The following is a 22,968-nucleotide window of genomic DNA, read 5'->3' on the forward strand; positions in this document are numbered from 1 at the left end:
CTTGAGAAACCTGTAATGATGCACAAGTGGCACCGCAGTCAACTTCACCCAGTTGCGGGCTGAAGAGGCAAGTGCTCATTGGTATGACATAATTTTGAGAGGATTAGCACCGGTCCACTGTGGAATGCACAACATGTCTAAATGGAGAAATCAAGAGAGAAGGTGGCGAAGAGGAGAACAGGAGCCTCACAGTGTCACGGCAGTGAAATTTTGCTTCAACTTACTAAAATTGTGAAGCTGCCTGTAAGACTTTTCCTGTTTTCACACCTACTTAGTTAGTCCAGCAATGTTAAATGTTAACATTAATGTGATATTATACATATGATATGCATCAAAATTACTAGATGTTTATCACTTGTCAGTATTTGGCAGATGTGTAATTTCTTTTGGGAGTTTTTCATATCATCTTTTAGTTATACAACTATTAAATTACAAGGAATGCTGATAAAAATATTACCTTTCCAGATATTTATGTTCATACCTGGTATGTGTTTGCAACATTTAGCCAATAAGCTGTAAATCATGCACACTGAATGGCATCTCACAGACAATAACATTCTAAAATTTCTCATTTTTCTGCTTGTCCAGCTTGTTTCTATTCATTTAAATACAGTAAAAAGAGCAGTTAGTATTCTCTTAAAATCTGCTTTAATCAGTTTAATTTGATCACAGCATATAAACACTATTACGTGAGACTGATTTAAAAAGGTTTTGGTGACATTGCATAAATAATGTGACTGAGAAAAACTACTAACTTCATGTCCACTGTGTTAAGTTACGTGCAGTATTACTTATTGTGTGCTAATTGACTGGTTTGCAAATGGTTAGAGTTGAGGCAAATTATCAGTTTTTGATGTAATATAGAGTATATTTGTTTGAATGGATGAGTTGGAAACATTATATTGGGCTTTGAGTGCCACTAAGGTAGAAAAGCACAATGTAATCCCATTTACTATTTAAAACACAATGAATTCACCTTGTAATTTTACTAATCTTGGTCTTTGAAACAAGCTTTTTGTCTTTCCACAGTGAGGTAGATAGCAAAGCCCACTTTTTATTGCTCTCTCAGATAAATACTGCCCCCTGCAGGAGGAAAGTGTCACATAGCAGCAGCTTGTGTTGTGCAACAACTGGACACTGAATCCTGAGACAATGACAATATTGAGGCTGGGATACATTCCTCAACTTATCAGCATTAGGTCTGCACCGATGGACGGAGCTATGTACAGTATTAACCCACAAACCAAAGCCATAATAACAGTGCAGTGAGAGCATGGAAAGCAGGCTTTATGTTTAAGGTCTCTCTCAATCCCGGAGAGACCGCTCATATTTCCAGCTGTGGTGAAATGTAGATTTATGCTGTAGTCAAAACAAAGCCAGAACAAGACTGACACAGCACAATAAAACGGCTGGACGGTCATTTGTTCTGCCGACATGCTGTCCGCGCACTGACGGATGACTTGAATCTGCCTAATTTAACAGTCTACAATTTGTATCAACGCAACAAGGCAGAAATCCAAGTGTGTGAAGCTGCACCTAGATAGACACACGAGCAAATGTACTGAGAAGGCTTGTGCCCTGCTGATGCAGAAAACTGGCAAGTTACTGGGAGTTCCCAAAGACAACACTGACCCCACAAAGAAAGGAAACCATACTCTGCTTTCTGCTGAGATTGATTTGGCCGAGTATGTACTTAAAAAGTCATCAGTGTATCCACAAGGGCTGGATTTTCAGTGAGTGTTGGAAGATATTTCATACCAAATTTAGAAAGAAAACAAGGTCCAACAGATCAAGTTGAGTTCATGACGCCTTGGGAAGAAATCCAGTAATAAAATAACAGTTGTTTGCCTGTGTGGGATCCGTGGGGTTGTTTACAATGGGCCTGTGAACACTGGTGACCTTTAACATGTTTTACTGATCACACCATTGCACCATGTTTTCAGAACTCACTTTGAAGATTCATTTAGGTCTAATTAAGAAGAAACAAAACAAATCATCCATTTCCTTTTTTTTTTTTTTTTTTTACTCCATCCAGACAGTGGATCCAGACAAAAAAAAACAAAAAACTACATTTCCATTTCATAACTCCTGAATGGACAAAAAGACTAGACTTTTATACACATACTGTACAGGTTTTCTGCAGTGGAAGATACAGCACATACAATATGGATAGTGTGCTACATTTACAGATCAGCAATGGGTTTGTGTGGCCAATATGGGTGCTTCTCTTTGTCCAGTTTCGTTTCTGGGAATGTGTCATTCAGGTCTTCAATGGTCATCTGGTCAAATGGAATCATGTTTCTGAATTTGTCCAGCTGGAGAAAAAAGAAAAGAGGATCAAAGATGTGGAAAAAAAACTAGACTTCAGGTATAAAAGTCTTCTCAGGTCTTCTCAATGTGGACGAGTCAGTTGCGCCAAACTGTGCTGTGAGCATCTGCAATTACAAGCCTCTCCACTTCTGATCACACCTTCACGTAGTTCTGCAAACCATGTTGCATTTTCTATAACTCCTTCACAATCAAGAATCCTGTCAGTTTGGAAAAGAAAAGCTACTACCTAGCAGGATCGGACCATCGATGGTCTCCACATATAAATCGAGCAAAGACAGACTGTGGAGGGAAAACCCACATTAACTCAGGACAATGGAATACAGCAGGTATGACAGATGAAGAAACAATCGCTCAGAAATATTCATGAAGTCAGATGATGAATTTGCCTTGCATTCACATTTTGTTTTTCGTGGTTTAGCCTTCCATTTATTTCAAGAGCCTTTCCTTATTTCACTATTATTCAAAACAACAAACTCAGTTATGCTGCTTTCAGGCAATTATTTACGTAGGCACTTTTTAAAATCAAATTCAGTGAATGTTTTCTCAGAAAAAATGTACTCCTATACAGTCCTGGCCCTGTAAATGGAAAGCAAACAAAAGTGCCTTGGACAATTTAACGAATTACTATTCCTGTCCACGCTCATACTTACGCATAGGACAGAGTTAAAAACAGATGGAGATGTTGGTGTGAGATGGACGGTAAATCTGGCACATGCTATCTAAATGTGTTCACCAGCTAAATATCAACATATATCAATCATAATATCATTTTTCAGAATCCCACAGTCCACCTTTAAAATGTGTACTTTCCTCAGTGATTGTTGCAACAGAGATGATGATGTTGGGAAAACTTGGCAAAAGAATGAAGATGATGATGCTCTCAACATTTATTGTGGGGTGCAGACAAAGCGCAAATCTGTGCATTATTATTATTATCATCATTAGAAAAATTGAATGAGTTCCCATGCTATATATAAAGATAAAGCTGCTTTACATTTACAGCAGAGTCAAATAAAGAATTACGTGCTTAGGGATGTCAGATTTGCATTTTGTTTCTCGATTGTAATACCTGCTGTGGTGTTATTTTTTTATTGCAACTTTCTGAAGTGTCTGTTGTTAAAGAAAAAAAATAGCATCTCTCACCTCTTTTTCATATTGGGCTATGCGAGCCTTGGATGCTTCAATGTAGGCAGTGGCTGTTTTGTTCTGGAAGAGATTAAAAGGAGTTTTGGCAAATTACAAAAATCTAACACAGCAAAATGAAACAACAAACAATAATTCTTAGAAGGAAAATAAGCGCCAAATTCTGGATTTATTGAAATGGCTGAGATGTTGTTAATTGTCCCGCAGTCAAAATCAGTTATTATTTATTTATCTCTTGTATTCATTCACTGTGGTTGCTGGTGTTTCTCTTAAGCCGTTTCTCTCTTGTTTTTAGCAATACATTACAACAGAAAAAGGTCATGTAGCAAAATGTGGTAGATTTTATTCATTCACTGTACTTGTTGGGAGCAAAACAAACAGAAATATAACATATAACCACCATTGAAACACAGTGGTACTCACCGCTTCTGCCTCCTGAGCATTGATAAGTGCTGTCTGCGTGTCTACAGGCTCAGGGACCTTCAGGGCGCTGAACTGAGGAGACACAGACAGTTAAAGCTTTACATGACATAAAAAAAAAAATAAATACTCAACATGCTGTCATTATAGTCCCAAAGCCATTAGAATATCGAAAGGCAATTAGTGCAAAAACCCACCCTGCTTTCAGTTTTCAGTACCAACTAGAAGCAAGATTTATTGGTAGCAAATTTTTGATTTATTTACCTTCTTTTCAAATTCATCCACCATGCCTGCTTTAGCCACCGCAGATCTGTAGTGGGCCCAGTCAATGGCAACAGGCTTCTCAGGCAGAGAGGTGAGTCTGTGAACACAGATTAAAAAAAAGTTAGTTTACTGTTAAAAGTGATCTGTCTCAAATTCTTAGCTATAAGCTATAGCTAATATACATAGCTTTGTGTATATATATATATATATATATATATATATATATATATATATATATATATATATATATATGTATACATGTGTGTGTGTGTGTGTGTGTGTGTGTGTGTGTGTATATATATATATATATATATATTCAATTTTAATTATATAGTGCCAATTACAGGTCATGCCTAATTACAGGTCACTGCATTGCCCAGAGCAGCCCTAAGGCGACAGTGGCAAGGAAAACACCCTTTTAACATGGAAAAAAAAACCTTGACCAGAACCCGGCTCTTTATGTAGGGGGACCCATCTGCCTGCTGGCCGGCAGGTTGAGAGGGACAAAGGAGGTAGTGAGGTAGAGGGGTACAGGGGTAGAGGGGTAGAGGGGTGGAGAGGGGGAGGGATGGGAGAATGGCTACAACAGGAAGCAGCCCGATACAGTCACTTACTTTGAGATAGCATCACTACTTCACACCCATCCACTGCATCAGAATGCTTCAAGAGTGTGCCATAGAAATCCTGAGAATATAATGTCTGCTCTCTGTGCCTGTAAAAATATACATCCATATGCCACAACATTAAAGCCACCAGCTAATATTATGTAGGTAACCTTCAAGCTGCCAAATCTGAATTATAGAGGTATGGACACAGAACCTCGGGGAAAGTGCAGGAGTGTTTGGCAAAGAGATGCTGGCAGCAGCCTCTGTAGAGTGGGATAGTTCCAGTGCATCCTGTAGATGCTTGTCTGGATTGGGACCTAATGGGTTAGGGGGGTTGGGTCAACGCCTTGGGCTTTTTGTCCTGTTCTTCAAGCCATTTTTGCAGTGTTGTAGGGTTCTCTTTCATGTTGTGGGATATCACTAAAGCCATGAGAAGGGATGTCCTTGGTCTACAACAACGTTTAGCTAAATGTTCATGTCAAAACAACATCCACACGAATGTCATGACTAAAGGTTTCCCAACAGAACGTTGCATTTTAACGGAGATCTGATTTACTTCATCCATCATCAATGGCTTTAATGTTGTGGCTGAGCGGTAGGATAATCTTTTTTTATAAATCATTCTTGGTGTACCATCACTCAGGGCATTTCAGTTCCTAAAATTCATCTTGAGGAGAGAAGATCGAGAATTTGACGAGTAGGAATGCATAATTGTATCAACAATATATCCTTGATTAAATCCTTTCTGTACTAATGCCATAAAAGACTGGTAGGTTGTAACAAAACAACAGACAGGTGAATAAGGTGTGCCACACACCATGTTAAATGCCATCTCAAACTATAACTCAGAAGGTGAGGATGTCTCATTTTGTTAAATGTCTGTTGCCTCAAATCTGCTCTCCTCATGTCTTTTTAACAGAAAGGTATCCAAGAAAGGAATCGAGAATGAGATGAGGAGGCTTAGACTCAATAATAAATTTAAAGAGTAAAATGGTAGCACCTGAGAAGAGTATGTTGGTAAGGTTGTGTCAAACATTAGAAAAGGTAAGAATTTACTTTGCAGAAATAGCATCACTTCTTGTCTTCAGGTTGTTGAACATGGTCCTCTGGTTGGGAGGCACCCTCTCTGCAAACGCCAACCAGTCAATGGCCTTCAGTGTAGCTCGTCGGCCAGCCATGCTTCAGGATGTGTTGACTGTAGGGGACAACAGAAAGACACAATACTTAGTTTACTAGGGAAAACGAATCAATGTTGATTGGTCTTTTCTCACAAATGTCGGTACTTGTGCTCTTGAGGCCGAACTTTCCTTATACAACTAGCAAAGAGCCAGTTAGTTTGCTGTCCTCTGTATCTTTCACCACACTGTTAGTATGTAAGTGGATATCAATAAATTCAGACTAGCTAGCTTTTATGGCTAACATTAGCAACGTAAAAACACCGAGAACAAATAGGAAATTAAACAGCAGTTTCAAATTTACAATCATTTTCTAGTATTTTGTTGTTGTTGCATTGTGTATCTTCTCTAATAGGTTTATGACAAACACTTTAAAAGGTATTTGACAAAGATGAACATTTGCGCTACGTACCGTCACCTCCTCCGTAGCGACGACAGGAAACGGAAATTACTTAACAGGTAATGTGGGGCAAAGTCGCCATCTGCCGGTGGGAGTTTAAATGCACAAACCAAATTTGATGAATATCCCACGTTTTTCAACTGTAAAAGACCAGTCAAGACACTAATCTCGTTTATATTTTAAACGGAAGTTACATAATTAACACTGAAATTATGTACTTTCAGAAGGTAAGTGTCCAGCAACCTGACTGATCCAAGTCCAATGAAGAGACAGCTTTGGACAGAGATAAACAAATGGATTCAGATTGATATACTACTATACTAACATGCTCATGCTGATGTTGTGCGGAAAGCAGATTAGTTTGGCTCTTTATTACCTCAGGTAAGCTCTAAGCAGTTGACATTGGCTATTAACAAAAGTAGTGGAGAAATGTTGACCTGATGGTGGTGTTAGAGGAAAAGTCTGTTATAATTCAAGCAGAGAAAAACATGAATGCCTCAAGCAGATAAAATAAAAATACTTTTGATAGTTGTTGAGTTACTTCTTTCAAAACATGATGAATGTCTACACCCTGTTTTATTTTGTCTTTGACATTTCTGTTATTGTGTTTAGACAAGGCCAAACATGGTGGGTATTGGATTCCAGCGTTGTCCCTCATTTCTGATCCTGTTTGTGATAAGCATGGATAGGATCTCAAGGCACAGCCAGGATGAGGAATGTGTCCCATTTGAAACATCAGAGTGGCATTTTTGTGTTTTTGCAGATGACATGTTTTTGTTTGTTTCATCGGGAGTGACAGACAGATTGGTACAGTGTCAACAGCAATGTGACCATCATGGTGAAGAGGGAGCTGAGTCTGAAGGCAAAGCTCTCAATTTAGCAGTCGATCTAATTTTTTGACTCTCACCTATGGTCATGACTTTGAAGTACAGACTGAAAGAATAACATTGCGTATACAAGTAGCTCATGATTTTCTTCCTTTGGGTAAATATCTCATCTGGTATGAGATATGCAATGCCCTGGGCATTACATCCTAAGTGGCAGTCCAGTTAGAACTGGACTGCCTTAGGATCTCCCAGTTGGAACTGCAAAGAGGGATATCTGGATGCACTGTTGATCCTGCTGCCACCGTGACTCCAGTCCACCCTTCTGGCTGAGTAGAGTAACAGAACTCATTTCAAACAGAGCATAACAGAAAGGAACACGCTAAAACCATGGAATCAACAGGCCAGAGCAAAATAGTAAAATAGAATCACAGAAAAAGGATAGAACAGCCTAAAGCAGAGCAGAAGAGAATAGTAAGACCGGTACTACAGACAACATAGAACAGAGTAATAACAGAACACGAATAGAAAAAGTGCAAAATAAGTCCATAAGTGCTATACAATTAAACTCCTTCAGTGGAGTCATAGATGTCTTGGTGGCCTCCTTCACTAATCCCTTTTTCTTTTTTTTTGTTTTTGTTTATATTTTCATCACAGTTGTACATCAACAGTGCACAGAGATGGTCTTCGGGTGATTTTTGACCCGGCAGTTAAAAATCACAGTCACAGTGAACTAAAGCACACACTCACATCACACACACGTCTAAAACCACGACACACACATGCACATCCTCCACTGCACACACACACACACGCACGCACACACACACACACACACACACACACACACACACACACACACACACACACACACAGAATGAAAAATTTAGATTGCGTGCTACAGATTGATCTCTGATAAACTATGTGCAGGTGCATCATTGCCCATCCACGACCCCACACAACTCAAGTTCACAGACAAAATATACACACACACACACACACATGCACGCACACACAGAAACAGAGGTTGAATGTTAAACCTTTCTTGTGCAGGTGCCACATCACACAGCAACAACAAATCTCAAGATTTAACAATTTCAAACAAATGAAACATTTCTTGAAAGCATGGTTTACTAACGGGGAATGTGTTCAGAGGCTATAAAGGTGCTGCAAATGACAGCACCACAATCACCTCTCTTTGCTGAAGCCATGAGTGTACTTTTCAGTACCCAGCAGGTCATAGCAGATCAGATTTTTTTCAGACATCCAGGAGTAACAAGGACTGTAAAACAAATACTATGTGCTGCATATATGAGAAATACATTTGCAAAGTCCATGCCACACACCTGTATACTATCTGACATATGCTAATTAGAGCTTAATATGTTCTTCATATTTTTGTTGTACATCTATTATTTATTAAATACAGTCTTTCTGCCTTCTGAAGAGCAAAAAACTCAGACATTCACAAAGTGTGTGATGCACGACAGGTTGTTTCTTCATGTAAAATAGATTTTTGGTTGAAAATTCAATTAAGCTGCTCTATTTTAGAGGCTCAGTGGAGGTCATTTTTGACCCCGAGGACAAGGGAAGTGCACAGGGTCTGAAGACAACACAAGGCTTCAAGTTCAAATATGATGCAGTAAAATGTTTCACTTGGTGCTGCAGGGTACACATTCTCAGTTACACTCACACACAGTCACACTCAGTCAATGAGGACGAGCGAAAGTTAAAGATTACCAACGCTGTTGCGAAGTCTGACCACGTTAAGCAGGTCATTTGTTGACGAAAGCCACTATTTTCTATCCAGACACGTTTTGACTGTGTTAACATCCAGGTAAAACAGATTGACTGTCGGACATTTGCGAACATGTCAGCACTAATTTCGTCCTGCGCTTTTTATCTCGGAGGCGTGAATGTACTCAAATACAGCATGAAATGGACGTCAAGCAGCACATGTTTTCTCCGGTGGTGTCGGTAAGTTTCAGCTTTGCTGATTTGAAGTTCAAGCAGCAGAATTTTTGTCTCCCGCAAATTTATTATGGCTGTTTGTGGTGTTTTGCTTAAAAATGCAGCAGTACGAACACAACTGATCTTTTTTCGCAGCTAGTTACTGAGCATATTGGAAACTTTGAGAAATTGTGCTTTTAACAGAAAAAAAAGGTTATCTAAGAAAAACAGAGGATTTGTAGCAGGTATCAAATACAAAGAACAAGAACATTTGCTGGCCTTCATGCATTCTGTCGCTCAATAATATGAGCTCAGTTTTGTTCCATATGACTGTTTAGCTTAACAATTATTTCAGTGCATTGAAACAATGGGCCTTTAAAATTATTATTTTGCTTTCATTCGTCAGCTCATGCTTGGATTTTTCTTGGCTGCTAAGACTAAAATCATCTTGATATAATGTATGTTTTTGCTGTTTATTGTTGAAACAGCCACATGTTTTCCACTGCATAGAAGAAGTGTGATTAATCAATTGGAATTCTCTTCTAAATCTTTAAAACTGCAGTAAAAGAGAGTGCTCAAATAACAGTATTTGACCCGTGTGCATTTTGTTAAACCCTGTTTTCTATGACAGCTCTCTCCATGTGGACAGTCCTCCTCACAAACCCTCACTGACCAGCAGCTATGTCCATGGCACCTCATCTGTCTCACTACTCCCCCTGACTGTGAGCCAGTGCTTGGACACCACAGTCCAACGCTGGCCCGACCGTGAAGCTGTGGTCTGCCTGCAGGACGGCATCCGGAAAACATTTGCCCAACTGCAGCACGATGTGTGTCTTAAATACTATTCATGTCATAGTATTGGAATTTTTTTGATATTCAGTTTATATTTTGTAGTTTGATTGTCCTTTAGTTACTCAGTCTATGTAGTAAAAAAAAGTCTACGCAGCTCTATTGCTAACACAAGAATAAGAAAGTCAAAGGAGGCTCATTCTCACCTCCCAATGTGGACCATGTAACACTATTGATAATTTACACACTACATTCGTTAATGTGATGTCTACTTTTTGTGCAGGTTGACAAAGCTGCTTCAGGTCTTCTTGCTCTGGGCCTGAAGCGAGGTGATCGACTCGGAGTTTGGGGACCAAACACCTATGAGTGGATCCTTTTCCAGTTTGCTACTGCCAAGGCTGGAATTATACTGGTCCGTCTCAGAGATGTTCATTTACTTTTAAAATGACATTTACAGGAGGCTAGCCCTGTGGTAGCAATTAATATAGTGTCAGGTGCCAGTTAGAAGGATGTGCACCTTCTCCAGAGGAACAGTTCTGTAACTGTTCGTTCCTATAAGTGTCATAGAAAGCATGATGTAATAGAGCTATACAGCCATAGTAACAGTGTTTTATATTGTGTTTATTGTAAGTCTCTCCTAAAAATTTGACTTTATACTGTTGTTGAAATTGTAGGTGTCTTTGAACCCAGCCTATGAAGCGGAGGAAGTGGAGTTTACTCTACAGAAGGTAGGGCATATAGACATATAGCCTGTATTGGATCACATTGTCCAAGCTTGTAAGGTGCATATGTAATAAAACAGAGTTGTTGTCTGTAGGTCTGCTGTAATGCAGTGGTGTGTCCTAGCCAATTTAAAAGCCAGAAGTTTTGTGAGATACTGAGGCAGGTCTGCCCAGAGGTCGACACAGCACCAGTAGGCATGATCAAAAGTTCCAGGTTTGACTCAGTCAAATGTCATACTGAATACACATCCTTCCTTTGTTGACATTTTGGGACCATAAATTCTTTCAAAATTTCACAGTGTATAACTTATGGTGTTCTGGATAAAACACAGAGATTCTTTCTTGTGTCTGACAGGTTGCCAGACTTGCGTGTGATAATTGTGACCGATAGCAGACAGCCAGGGATGCTCCATCTAGAGGATGTGATGCAAGCAGGGGAGGCTCGGCACCACAAAGAGCTGATGAATCTGCAGAGCAAACTGTCCTTCGATGATCCCATCAACATTCAGTTCACATCTGTAACTTGCACCTTTTTTACAGTGACACACATGCATTGTATTGACTTAGACTAACATTATGAGATCACATAGATTTACCAGTGATTCCGATGGTGTCAATTTGCTTGTTTTATTGTGTCAGGGTACTACTGGGAGTCCAAAGGGAGCCACTCTTTCTCACCACAACATTGTAAATAATGCATACTTCCTTGGTCTTCGAACTGGCTTTGACTGGAGAGTAAGTCCATCTTTGCATCTTGATTTGGAGAAAACGCAAACATTGAATTGTGGGTAACCTTCATTCAATATTCCCCATCAGCCTCAGGTGCGAGTGTGTGTGTCTGTACCCATGTATCACTGCTTTGGCTTTGTCGCTGGAGGGATGAGCATGGCAATTTATGGAATCACACTGGTCTTCCCTTCTCCAAGCTTCAACAGCCGTGCCAGTTTAGAGGCCATTCAGAGAGAAAGGTACGGTGCTCATCCCTTACAGTGAATTGTCTCCAGCTGCATAATAACTTTCAATGATTGCACTTTCATTGATTGCCATTCATATCTTTCTTTCACTGAAGCTGCAATTTTGTTTATGGCACTCCCACCATGTACACTGACATGCTCAGCCAACAACACTTACACAAGTATGATTTGTCATCACTTGAAGCTGGTAAGAGATTTAAACACATGATGAATATGTTGTGTTGAATCTGGCCAATGTTGAGGCATCTTTTTATATTTACTGCTGCATTTTAGGACTCATTGGAGCTTCTCCGTGTCCTGCTGAGCTTATGAGAAAATTGAAAACAGACATGAATATGAAAGAAATAATGGTGAGGGGACACATTCCTGTACCTCTTCAAATAATGCTGTACTAACACTTAAAAGAGGAATCTCATATTTTAACAGGTCGCCTATGGAACCACTGAAACCAGCCCTCTGTCATTTTTGGGATTCCCGCTAGACAACGAGGAGCTGAAGATAAATACTGCCGGTTGTATTATGAGTCACACTGAGGTATGCTTTCTTTTTCACACAAACCTTCATGCCCGCATCACCATAATGCCTTGATATACTGTATATTTGTGTATCTTAACTATAGGCTAAAGTGGTGAACCCTGATACTGGGGAGATTGTCCCTCTGGGGGCCACAGGTGAGCTAATGATCAGAGGCAGTTGTGTGATGCACGGGTACTGGGACGACCCTGAGAAAACCAAAGAGGCCATCTCCACAGACCGCTGGTACCAGACTGGGTAAGATAGATTTTGACTTATGACTCTCGATAACTATAATGTGTACAGTGTACACTGAATATAAAGGAGCAAATACAATGGTGCACTCATGCAGTAGGGGTCACAGTGTTAGTTGTGGGGAATGCTGTGTTGACAATTTTCATCCATACAGTGACATAGCCAGCCTGAACAGTCTGGGTTACTGCCGCATTGAAGGACGCATAAAGGACATGATCATCCGTGGCGGAGAGAACATCTACCCTGCTGAGATAGAGCAATTTCTCTATAAGCATCCCAAAGTGCAGGAGGTGCAGGTGAGATTTAAAACCACTGGAGGGCAGCAAAGATTTACTAAGTAGTTGTCTATGTGGGAGCAATTCTATTCTTTTTTTTTTCTGCTGTAAACCATGACAAGTGAATGAAAACATATTTTAAATAAACTTAATTCAGATGCTATATTAGTTATCTGTCGAGGTTGATCTAAATTTTGCTTCTCTGCTTCCCAGGTGGTTGGAGTGAAAGATGAGAGGCTGGGCGAGCAGGTGTGTGCTTGCATCAGACTGAAGGCGGGCCAAACCTCTAGTGCAGAGCAGATAAGAGCATTCTGTAAAGGCCAGGTAAGAGGAGATGATAAATACAGCTACCAGGACAACGGAGAATATCGGTACAGATTTGTGCACTGACGTTTTGGGATTTTTTTCCGTCTAGATTTCCCGCTTCAAGATCCCACAATATGTGATGTTTGTTGACAGCTACCCTATGACTGCCTCTGGAAAGGTAGGAAACGTCTGCTTTAATGTTAACACACCTATAAACAACTGTCATACAGTATATGTTTGTGATTACTATGAACTGAAACTGATCTGTTTATCTAGGTTAAGAAGAACAAATTAAAGGAGGCAATGGAGGAGAAATTAAGTCTTTAATTTTGTGGACCTTGTCTGAGAACACCAAAAACTCCACAAAACTGCATACCTTAACAGCTGCTGGACTGTTATTTTTTTTTTTTTCTTGATTTAAATTACTAAGAAACCTGAATATTTACAGGTTTAAACATTGTCCATTCGTAAAAGCAGAGTGGCAACTGAGCAAATCCTACTAATAAAGGCCATAAGATTTGACTGAGGGCTTTGGAGAATGATGACTGTTTGTGCTGTATGAGTAAATAGTATCTTCTTCAGTTGCAGCATACAATCAAAACTACACAAAATATTCATCATATCAATGTTTATTGAAACAATTCTCACAAACAGTTTGATATCATCGTCCAATGGCTTTAACCACTGTATAATAGTAAAACTCATTATCTGAACACATGCTATACAGAATCTGAAATAAATAGACCTTAGTGCCAAATGTCAATATGTACAACGTCATAGGTAAAATTACCTTCTATACAACCTACATACACTGACTGTAGAACATACTTTCGTAACAGGCTCCTGCAGTGCCCAAAATTACATCGCATATTATTAAATAACAGTGAAGCCTTTGGATTATACTCCAAGCTGTCAAGATGGTAACACTGAGGAATAAACAAAGATATGTGAGGATGAAGGAAATTAGGGGGAAATGTATTTAGAGCCAATATCACACCTGCTAAAAGTCAGTCACACCAAATTAACATTATACAAAAGCAGATAAAGACCAAATGTGCTGCAAGGCCACAATGCACCACAAATTCAGATACATCTGGTAAAATTAATGGACAGTCCTTGAGTCACTTTTAACCATTTTGCTTTGAGTATCTCACTGTGTGGTTGAGGAATTCTATGAAGCCAAATTCACATATCAGTATTCAACAGTGGGTAATTTCAAACAAATCACAATGAGGTAAGTAAGCTTTCAACAACATACAAAAAAAAAAAAAATCCATACATGAAACATTAAAAAAAAAAAAAAAAAAAAAAAAAAAAGGCAAAACGGTTCTTTTGAAAAAGTCAGTGGACGTCCATAGAAGAATAAACCTGACTGCAGCAAAAACCTGTGAGGAGCAGTTTGTTTATGTGCATTTTTAAAACAGAGGAGAGAACCAGCTGATATTTCCAAAAATTATTCAATCAGTAACAAGAGGAACGACTGCACTGTGGCTACATGGCTTTGAACAATCAACATTCACTTCGGTCATTCTTGTAAATATGAGGTCCATCCATACTTCTTCAACCCCATATTAAATATGCACACATGCAAGAAAAAAAGCAAATAGGAAAATTGCATTTTAAAGCATACTATGAGATAAATTAGCAAATATGAACATATCCCTTTTTAAATATAATACATTCTAAATAGAAATGAGTTTAAATGTGCAATTTCAGTGAACATACAAGAGGAAAAGAAGGATAAAAAAAAGAAGCTGTGGTCTATTAGGGACCTTTTTGTCAGGGATAGTAGTTTTCAGATGAACCATAGTTGACATCTGGAGAGCAATGCATTGCAATGACATTCATACAAGCACAATACAGTACAGCTTTAGGCACATGCAAGTATGTGGTAGGGAGATTATGCACAAACAACTGTGCACCTACTCACAGATGCACTGAGAGCTGCAAACTAGAGGCAAGTTGACTGTATAGTCAAGCCTCTCTTTCACACGTTGTGGTCAAAAATGCACACTCCCAAACAGTCAAACACACATCACTCTTCCTTTCTGACTCTCATTCTAAGACACACACATACATACACACACACACACACAAAAGTAGCACAAGCGTCATCTCTGTTCCCACATTGCGCTGGGTGGATAAGAGTTTCAGTCGAGGTTTGTGTAGGCTGGGAACTCCTCACACACTCAAAGGCAGCATGCCTGGTGGAGACACGGCTCTGGATGTTGCCATGGAGGTCAAGGAGCTGGGGTCTAATCCATTAACAGTGCTGCCACATGGACATAACCAATATTAGCAAACATGGACACACATACAGGGCAAAAACTAATAGGCACAAAATCACTTACAATAACGTTTTCATTTTCTGCACAGTTCAGCCGAGCTTATTAAACAAAATCACAGAAAACTAAATAGTAAGGGAAGGAACAAAACACAGGCTAAAAGACTTACGTTTTGTCGAAGTAAGTGGTATGCAGAGAGTGTGAGAACTTGGTGGCATTGCTGTTGATGAGTGTGCTGGTGTCTGTGGAGTAATGTTTTCTTGCTGCCTGGTCCTTGGCAAAGTTTCTACATGCAGCGAGTTTGGACTCCAAAGCCTAGTGAGAAAGCAGGAAATGCAACCTGTATTTAGCCTCTTTGTAAGTATCTTTCTAAAACATTGTTTCTCAGTGCTCTGTGACATCTGTCATCTTAGAAACTCCTCTCTGCTTCTTGATTTAACCCCTAAACACTCATCTAAAAACAAGCACTGATTATGTTTACTTTGTAAGTCTTAAAATGTAGAGAAACAACAACACCTCTACATACAGAGAGAAGAGAAAAGGGCTATTTATTTTAAAGGAAAATTACTTACCCCAACCTTTCTCAGGAGGTCACCAACAATGTTAAGAGCTGAGATTCTAGCAGAAGGAGTCAAGGAAGAGGTGCCACAGCCATTGGTTATTGCTAGAGGATAAAAGGCCAAAATCAAAACAAATATTACAGAATTGTACATCTATCTGAATACATTATGTAGATGCAAGAGTGAAATTAGTCCAAACCTTTTGTGGTTATAAAGGGGTGCTCTATATTCTTTCCTACTGGGGTTGCTGGGAGGGATAAAGACGCCTGTACTGCAGAATCCATTTTGTCAATGTCTAATGTGGGTGAGCTGGGTGCTGACATCCTGTCTGTAGTCCGCTCCCGTACTGCCAGCTCTTGTCTCAGGTCTGCAGAAGACAGACTGAAACTCATGAAACATTCCTCCACTAACCCTTACACAGACGGCTAAATGCCTGAAAAAGGGCAGAATGGATTCGTCTTTGCTTTGTCCTTACCTCGAGCTTCATCTTTCAGCCGCTGGACAGACACCAGGAGAGACTCCTTCTCATCCAGCTCACTCTCCAGAAAGGCGTTTCTCTCAATGGCTTGGTTTAAACGGCCTTCAAAGTCTTCAAGAGACACTATTGTTGCCCTGTACATACAGAGTGATTATGCTTTATGAGTGTTACAGAAGGTACAATTGCTAGAAAATCTGAACACAGGCAGAGTTCATCATTTACTCATTATATTGCACATTACATGTCATTCTGACCTCTTGGCTCTCTCCAGGTCATCATTGGCCTGTTCAAGTTCTCGGACATATTTGTGGAGCTGCTCCTTGATGCTGCGTGTCTGGCCTAAGTCATCCTCTAGCACTGAAATCTGTTTATAACTCTGGGCATACTGCTGCTCCAGCTTTTCCTGATAGAGTGACAAAGAGAAAAAAAACTTACGAGTGAGTCTATGTATTCAAACAAGGACAACAAGGATACAAGTTTGCCAAGGCATGTAGTATGAAAATGCCATCATGCAAATAATAGTTAAACACAATAGTAGTGGAAATGTGGTGAATTATAGGGCAGTCAATATGTTCGTACACATTATTTAACTTTCAAAGGGCCTCTTTGTTCCCTGGGGAGGCCCAATGGTTCATTCACCCCGAGATGCTTTACAGTACAATTACAAGCAGTGCTGCATGACTCTATTGTGGCCTCTGAGGCACAAAGACAGGAAAGCATCATTCATGGCCTCTCACTGGTTGATTTGTACACACCATTTGTAGTTTTGGATGCAGCAAGCAGACTCAAGTGAAAAATCATAATACTTAGATGGTAAATTCCTCAATGTATAATCCAGCAACAAGTACATTCAACACTGTATATGTTCTGCAAAGGGCCACAGTGAGCACACAATCCCCTGCTGTGATTAAGAACCAGACCTGCCCTTGAAGTTCTCTATTTTCTTCCTCTTTATCCTGACATCCTATTAAGGAATGCTGTAGGATTACCCAAGACCATGCTGTATTAACCCCTACCATGCAAATAAGACTCCAGACCTTGTGCTCAGGATTCAACAGAGATCAGATAACCTCTTAGGTAATCACAATTCACTTTAGTAGTGTCATAATGCATCAGCAATGAAAGCAAAACTAATTGTAAAATAAGCAACATGGCAAGTTATCAGGTCCAGTTACCTTAAGGTTGGACACCTCATTCTTCAGTCTCTCGTTTTCAGTTTGTAGGTCTCGAAGCCGGTGCTCAGCCTGGCCAAGCTGTGCCTCCAACTCAGCCTCCAGTTCCCGGCTTCCTTCCTGGAACTCTTGCAGCTCCTCTTGGGCTTCATGGCAACTGGATGGTACAGACACAGGCAGAGAGATGAAAAACATAAACAGTCATTGTCACATACCAGCTACCCTGTTCACCATCCACTATTGTATTCTGTAGAGCTGACTGGTTCAGTGACTGTGGATATGAGCTCCAGAAGAGTGACAGCTTTTGTCCTGTAAGATGAGCCAAGCTCGGGCACGTTCTGGTAGCTGCTTTTTCCCCCAATGGCCAGAAATAAACCTGCATGAAAAGCCAGTCAGATAGTTGTAGATTTTTAACCTTCATTCCCTGCCTCTGTCAAACAGGATATACTGAGCTCAGCACTGTTGAGTTACGCATTCTAAATATACAGCTCTGAAGAGACAGCTGAACTGTAACAGTAGGTGGTTCAAAAGTAGCTCAGAAAAACAGGCAAGCTGTCATGTGTCCTCAGCTGTGAAAGAGGTTAAGGGTCAGGAGTAAGAGAAAATGAGAGGGCAAAGAAACAGAATAACAAGATGTTTGTACACACTGGACTGACAGCATACAGCGATTGCAAAAACACACAAAATAACTCTGAAATGTGTATGTTTATTTAAGCTTACATTTCAAGGTGGAAAAGGAGAGAAAAAAACATTCAATTATCTTAGAGTTTATATCAGCTAAATACACCCTAGTTTTTCTCCTGTCAAGACTGCACTGTGGTTAACACTGGTTTGAGATCAGCTGACTTGTACTGGGATACTGGCCTCTCAGTGTCTCTACAGAGCACTGGTATTCATGAATCAGTTGTTGTGCAGGGTCGTTCCACACATACCAGCTTCACAGAGGCTGCTTGATCAGCACGCTGGGCTCTACAACTTCTCTTTTTAACAGTCGGGCTTGTCTATCCTAATGGTTTTTATAAGGTTTAAAATGACTAATAGTATTCTACATGTGTGACTGAAACTGTATTTGGGCATAAAGTAAATGTGTAAATGCTGGAACTTCTGATAATCAACTGCACTCACTACTGTGTTTATACATTCCTTTTTAGCTTTGTAAATATATGTATATATTGTGTTATATTTATTACTATTTTTTCCTCTTCTTCTTTCTATAGTTTCTTTTTTTGTTATTCTCTTTCCTTATTCCTAGGGTGACACCAACAGCTGAAACTAAATTCCTTGTATGTTGTGTACGTACTTGGCCAATAAAGTTGATTCTAATGTAAAAGTAGCCTTGTCATGTGAAAATGCACAAAAGGTAAGTTAAAAATTTCACTTTGGATAGTTAACATTTCAGAAGTTAATAAACTATGATCCTACGATTATCACTGATTTCCTGAAAAGTGCTCCTGAGAGGACGTGTGCTCCAAAACATGTGAAAAGCCATGGTGAACTCTCTGCTTGAAGTTATTTTTTCCAAGGGTTGATGTTTTTTCCCTTATGTACCCGCAGAAGGAATTTCTCCGAAAACCACCCGGACTTTAACCCCTTCTGTGCAGTTTCACACTTCCTCTGAAGGCATGCTGGGACCCATGTCCACAAACAGAAAAGAAGGACAAAACATATTTGGCGAAAATGTATACAACACTCACAAATACTCCTGGTGTCTATCCCAATATAGGCTGTGGTCTCTGTTTAAGAAGCCAAAGATGTAGTCATTTCCTCATGAGTAAGCCAGCCTGTTTGTGGGTGCTGATTCCATAAAGCTTGTCTGGTCATTTGCCTTATATGGACTAAACACAGCCTTCCTGTGCTAAATCTTTTAACAGAGATGTATCCACAACATTTCAAAAACATTTGGTCAATGCTTATGAGAAAATGATTGTGTAGTCATCTTTCCTAACTACAGGCAAAACCACATATTCAGCAAATAATGATCTGGTATTATGTAAGCATGAGCATCAACTGATCTAAGAAAAAAAAAAGGGTCTTTTTGATTTTTTATGGGCAAATTGCTGCTGTCTAGTGTTCAATTTTCTTGCAAGACAGACCAGGAAAAATATTGGGACACACTATAACATAACACAATTTGCAATAATAAGCTTAGTAAGCAAACAGTAATACTCTCCATACACAAAACGCTGAGGCCACAGCAGAACATTTGCCAGATACTCATTTGTATAATAAGCCATGGCTGATTTTAACAAGATGTTAGACACGGATAAAGAGGCTATGCTATACACATCAGCTCATACAGCAAATCAATTCAGACATGCAATGCTATCATATGAGAAATAAATGTTGCCTACCTCTTCTTATATTTGAGGGCTTGGGACTTCCAGTAGTCAACCTCCTCATCCTTTGATGAAAATTTGGGAATCATCTCAGTGTCCATATCAGGGCACCCTGAGGATTTAAAGACATTTCCATTAGCTTTGTGTTTATATAAATAACTAAACTAGTCCCACACATGGTATGACATTTTCATTATTTTCATCCTCTGGCATGTAGAATCAGGCACAGCACATTCCTTTCTTATCTCTGAGGTGAGCAATCAATGAAATCAAGATTAAAAATCGCCCTCATTCCTCACTGGAGAAGACAACAGACAAAGTCAGACTGACCTTGCCATGCCATCATGGCATTCTGAGGTCATCCTCTCATAAATCACTGTCCAAACACATCCTCTGATTGAAAAAACCACAACAGCAAAAAACAAAAAAAAATGAACCAAATGTGAGTTTATTGCTGTTGGTTTTTCTATTTACCAAAGTAATTTTATCTACTCTGAATGGCCAGCATTGCAAGCCATTCTATGACAGAGAACGGCCTCAATGATATGTGCCAAGTGCTGCGTAAAAGGAGGCGTCATTATAAATCCTCTGATTTTAACCTTCTAACAGCTCAACTCATGTGATGTCAACATACCACTAATCTATGCTGTGTGGCTAATGCCAAATAGATGAAAGCTGTCTGATGTAGATCCCTTTTTAATCAAGTGCTATAAGTTTTTCCATCTTCCTTCCTGTTTACAAAATTAGCACTTTAACAGACATTTGTTCTGTTTTTTCTTGTGAACTATTAAACTCTTCCTAACTCTGTGATCTACGTAGACAGACATGGCTGCTCAGGAAATTATTTAACACATCTGGAAAGAGCTGCTGTGTGTGCTTTTTGTGTGCTTGGGATACAGCTGCTGCTGCTGCCACAACTACCACTGCTGTAGCTACAGGAGTATTTATAATCTGACTTGAGCTTTTAAGGATTTCCTACTGATAGGTCCGGCAGCCAGTGGACATAACACAGGAAACCCCTCAGCTGAACTGAAAGTCAAACAAAATGCTAGCAACATTTTAAGGTAGCTATTTATAAGGAATGCGGAATTTGATGTGATTGTTTAAACTGTATGTATGTGTGTATGTGCAAAAAGTAGTGACATAAATAGGAAATGCTAGTGGTTACAGTTGCTGTAACAATTATTGCCATATGTTGACTTGACTAGCCTGGAGGATGTATTATGAAGAGGATGGTCTAGACTCAGAGGGATGGTGACTCTAAAGCAAGACCGCCTGCTCTTTCTTTTAAACATTCTTCTGAGATGGCGTCATAGACAGTTTTGGACCACAGGACAACTCACGTGTCAGAACGCTACTCCTGAGGTTGCAAAGGAAACTGGAGACCAAAACACCATGAGGGTGGATAGAAAGAAATTTTCCCAAGCCGCTACTTACACAACATGTTTGCTGTATCATATGAACAAGGAGAACCCTCACAGCCCTGCAGGGAAGTACCAAAATGTTGCTTTTGAACATAAATAGAAACCAAACACAGCAGATCTCTATTTGTTATGATGCTGACAGGGCTGAATGGGATATGCCGCTTTCTATTGATCTCTGCAGGTCTCCAAAGACATGAGTGACAGGAAACAGTGTCCATGGTGATAGAGATCAATCTATAGAGGACAAACCTCAGAAGGGACATGACTTTTTATTAGGTTACTGACCAATTACAGAATTAAACGTGGCATTAGAGATATACCCTAACCAAAGCCATAGTATTGGACATATTTAGGGCAGATGACGACGGTGGCACTGTACAGATAACATAAAACACCACTTAAAATGACAAGGACATAGCTGAAACTGTGCCAGAAAACATGACAGTTCCTGTTGTGTTTCATATCAGCATCTTTGAGGTGATGTCAGATTGACCCCCGGAACTATTTGTATGCTGTAACAATACCAGGACAGGCAGGGCCTGGAAATTACAGACAGGGGAAGGAACGTAAGTGAAGAGAGAGTTCCCCTTTCCCACATTCTTGTCTCTACATCCTCTTTTGATGCAGATGACTAAGTGCTTACGAAGTTAACTGCTGATGGAGTCACATTTTTACACCCAGGCCCTAAGAGAGGGGTGAGACAGAGTCTTGGGGTCTTGTTGGTTTGCTCTAATGTGAACAACTTTGCAGGGTGTGGTAGTAGTTCCTCCCTGACCTGGGGTGACATTTTGCTCCTTGTGTTATGTTTACCCACAGAAACACATTGAACCCTGCTAAGAAAAAGCTAGAAAACTATCATACAGTTTAGCATTATGAACATCAAAAACCGACACGAGGAGCCTTTTACTGTAAAGAAAACAAAACTGACACCTTAAATTGATCATAAAGCTAATACACATAGAATTTAGCATAACAGCGACAGGTTGTCATTCAGCTGGGTAGCTAATTTAGCTGTCAATGTGTCGATATAAGATACTCGGTGGTGTGACAATAAAGAAGCTTATGTTAAATTATAGGCTGTATCGATTTAAAATAAAACAGCATACAAAAAAGGGAAAATGGAGGACGTAAGAAAGAAAAATTACAGTCGACACCTCTCGACGTTTCAACCGAAAAACGAGCCGTCGTCTTCGTAGCGTTACACACTGGAGAGCAACGACTGAAAGAGCTGAATATTTTAAGTGTTCGTTCGGTACCTGCTCATGTCAAATCGGTGTTCCGTTTCAGCAAGTTGCCCTCCAGCCGGTGTAACCCCCAGCGACACACACCTTCTCCTCGCCGGGCCTCGGACAACACTGAGCAGAGCGGTGTTTAGGAAATTGCCAACGCGTCTCCCGGAACCAACGTAATCTCGACATGGACGTACGTGATGACGCAATTCATATATGCGTCTGACTGGGAAGAGCCGCTACATACGTCACCTACTAGAAACCAAACAGCCACACCTTTTCTTTCTCTTTTTTCCCCCCTTTTGCTTTTTTCTTGTTTTGTTTTTCCTTTTTTTGCTGTACATATCGAGCAGCACTATAATGTTCAGTCACCACCAGGGGGCATATGATTGCCAGAAAATAAAGAGCTACACCACAGCAAAAATCCATGGTTCTGTTTAAAATGATTTAAAAGGTTACTATAAATTCTAAATTATTTTACACTCCAAGAATATGTTTTTTTTGTTGTTGTTGCTGGCTTCACAACCAACTGAGTTTT

General features: G+C 39.8%; 3 protein-coding genes across 3 annotated transcripts; 1 reads left to right on the forward strand and 2 right to left on the reverse strand.

Moving 5' to 3' along the window:
* Window positions 1–1,996: 1,996 nt before the first annotated feature.
* atp5pd (ATP synthase peripheral stalk subunit d) lies at window positions 1,997–6,418 on the reverse strand. The gene is made up of 6 exons (XM_023264352.2): window positions 6,351–6,418; window positions 5,820–5,958; window positions 4,159–4,255; window positions 3,898–3,969; window positions 3,475–3,537; window positions 1,997–2,315 (listed from the first exon to the last, which is right to left on the reverse strand). The coding sequence occupies exons 2-6, from the start codon at window positions 5,939–5,941 to the stop codon at window positions 2,184–2,186; spliced, it is 486 nt and encodes a 161-aa protein (XP_023120120.2). The 5' UTR covers window positions 5,942–5,958; window positions 6,351–6,418; the 3' UTR covers window positions 1,997–2,183.
* Window positions 6,419–8,883: 2,465 nt separating this feature from the next.
* On the forward strand, window positions 8,884–13,468 carry LOC111564602 (medium-chain acyl-CoA ligase ACSF2, mitochondrial-like). The gene is made up of 16 exons (XM_023264276.3): window positions 8,884–9,139; window positions 9,744–9,939; window positions 10,185–10,313; window positions 10,576–10,629; window positions 10,719–10,837; window positions 10,979–11,141; window positions 11,263–11,358; window positions 11,440–11,591; window positions 11,693–11,784; window positions 11,871–11,947; window positions 12,024–12,131; window positions 12,217–12,368; window positions 12,520–12,661; window positions 12,854–12,964; window positions 13,056–13,124; window positions 13,223–13,468. Exons 1-16 carry the CDS (start codon window positions 9,033–9,035, stop codon window positions 13,271–13,273), a joined length of 1,818 nt encoding a protein of 605 aa, XP_023120044.2. The 5' UTR covers window positions 8,884–9,032; the 3' UTR covers window positions 13,274–13,468.
* Window positions 13,469–13,559: 91 nt separating this feature from the next.
* ndel1b (nudE neurodevelopment protein 1-like 1b) lies at window positions 13,560–22,616 on the reverse strand. Its single transcript, XM_023264275.3, has 9 exons — window positions 22,458–22,616; window positions 19,793–19,889; window positions 17,445–17,598; window positions 16,524–16,672; window positions 16,267–16,403; window positions 15,991–16,158; window positions 15,804–15,895; window positions 15,401–15,546; window positions 13,560–15,218 (listed from the first exon to the last, which is right to left on the reverse strand). The coding sequence occupies exons 2-9, from the start codon at window positions 19,876–19,878 to the stop codon at window positions 15,128–15,130; spliced, it is 1,023 nt and encodes a 340-aa protein (XP_023120043.2). The 5' UTR covers window positions 19,879–19,889; window positions 22,458–22,616; the 3' UTR covers window positions 13,560–15,127.
* Between the last annotated feature and the right edge of the window lie 352 nt (window positions 22,617–22,968).

The sequence above is a fragment of the Amphiprion ocellaris genome, chromosome 19 (assembly GCF_022539595.1).
Source record: "Amphiprion ocellaris isolate individual 3 ecotype Okinawa chromosome 19, ASM2253959v1, whole genome shotgun sequence".
Classification (NCBI taxonomy): domain Eukaryota; kingdom Metazoa; phylum Chordata; class Actinopteri; family Pomacentridae; genus Amphiprion; species Amphiprion ocellaris.

Bases quoted from the DNA above. Each gene is read 5' to 3' on its own strand.
- atp5pd (XM_023264352.2), bottom strand. From the start codon at position 5,941: ATGGCTGGCCGACGAGCTACACTGAAGGCCATTGACTGGTTGGCGTTT. The intron at 3,970-4,158 runs GTAAATAAATCA...GTGTCTCCTCAG, and splicing joins TGGATGAATTTGAAAAGAAG to TTCAGCGCCCTGAAGGTCCC. The intron at 2,316-3,474 runs GTGAGAGATGCT...TTTTTTCTCCAG, and splicing joins TAGCCCAATATGAAAAAGAG to CTGGACAAATTCAGAAACAT.
- LOC111564602 (XM_023264276.3), top strand. From the start codon at position 9,033: ATGTCAGCACTAATTTCGTCCTGCGCTTTTTATCTCGGAGGCGTGAAT. The intron at 10,630-10,718 runs GTAGGGCATATA...TGTTGTCTGTAG, and splicing joins TGGAGTTTACTCTACAGAAG to GTCTGCTGTAATGCAGTGGT. The intron at 13,125-13,222 runs GTAGGAAACGTC...CTGTTTATCTAG, and splicing joins CTATGACTGCCTCTGGAAAG to GTTAAGAAGAACAAATTAAA.
- ndel1b (XM_023264275.3), bottom strand. From the start codon at position 19,878: ATGGACACTGAGATGATTCCCAAATTTTCATCAAAGGATGAGGAGGTT. The intron at 16,404-16,523 runs GTCAGAATGACA...CTGTATGTACAG, and splicing joins GACCTGGAGAGAGCCAAGAG to GGCAACAATAGTGTCTCTTG. The intron at 15,547-15,803 runs GTAAGTAATTTT...CTTTCTCACTAG, and splicing joins ACCTCCTGAGAAAGGTTGGG to GCTTTGGAGTCCAAACTCGC.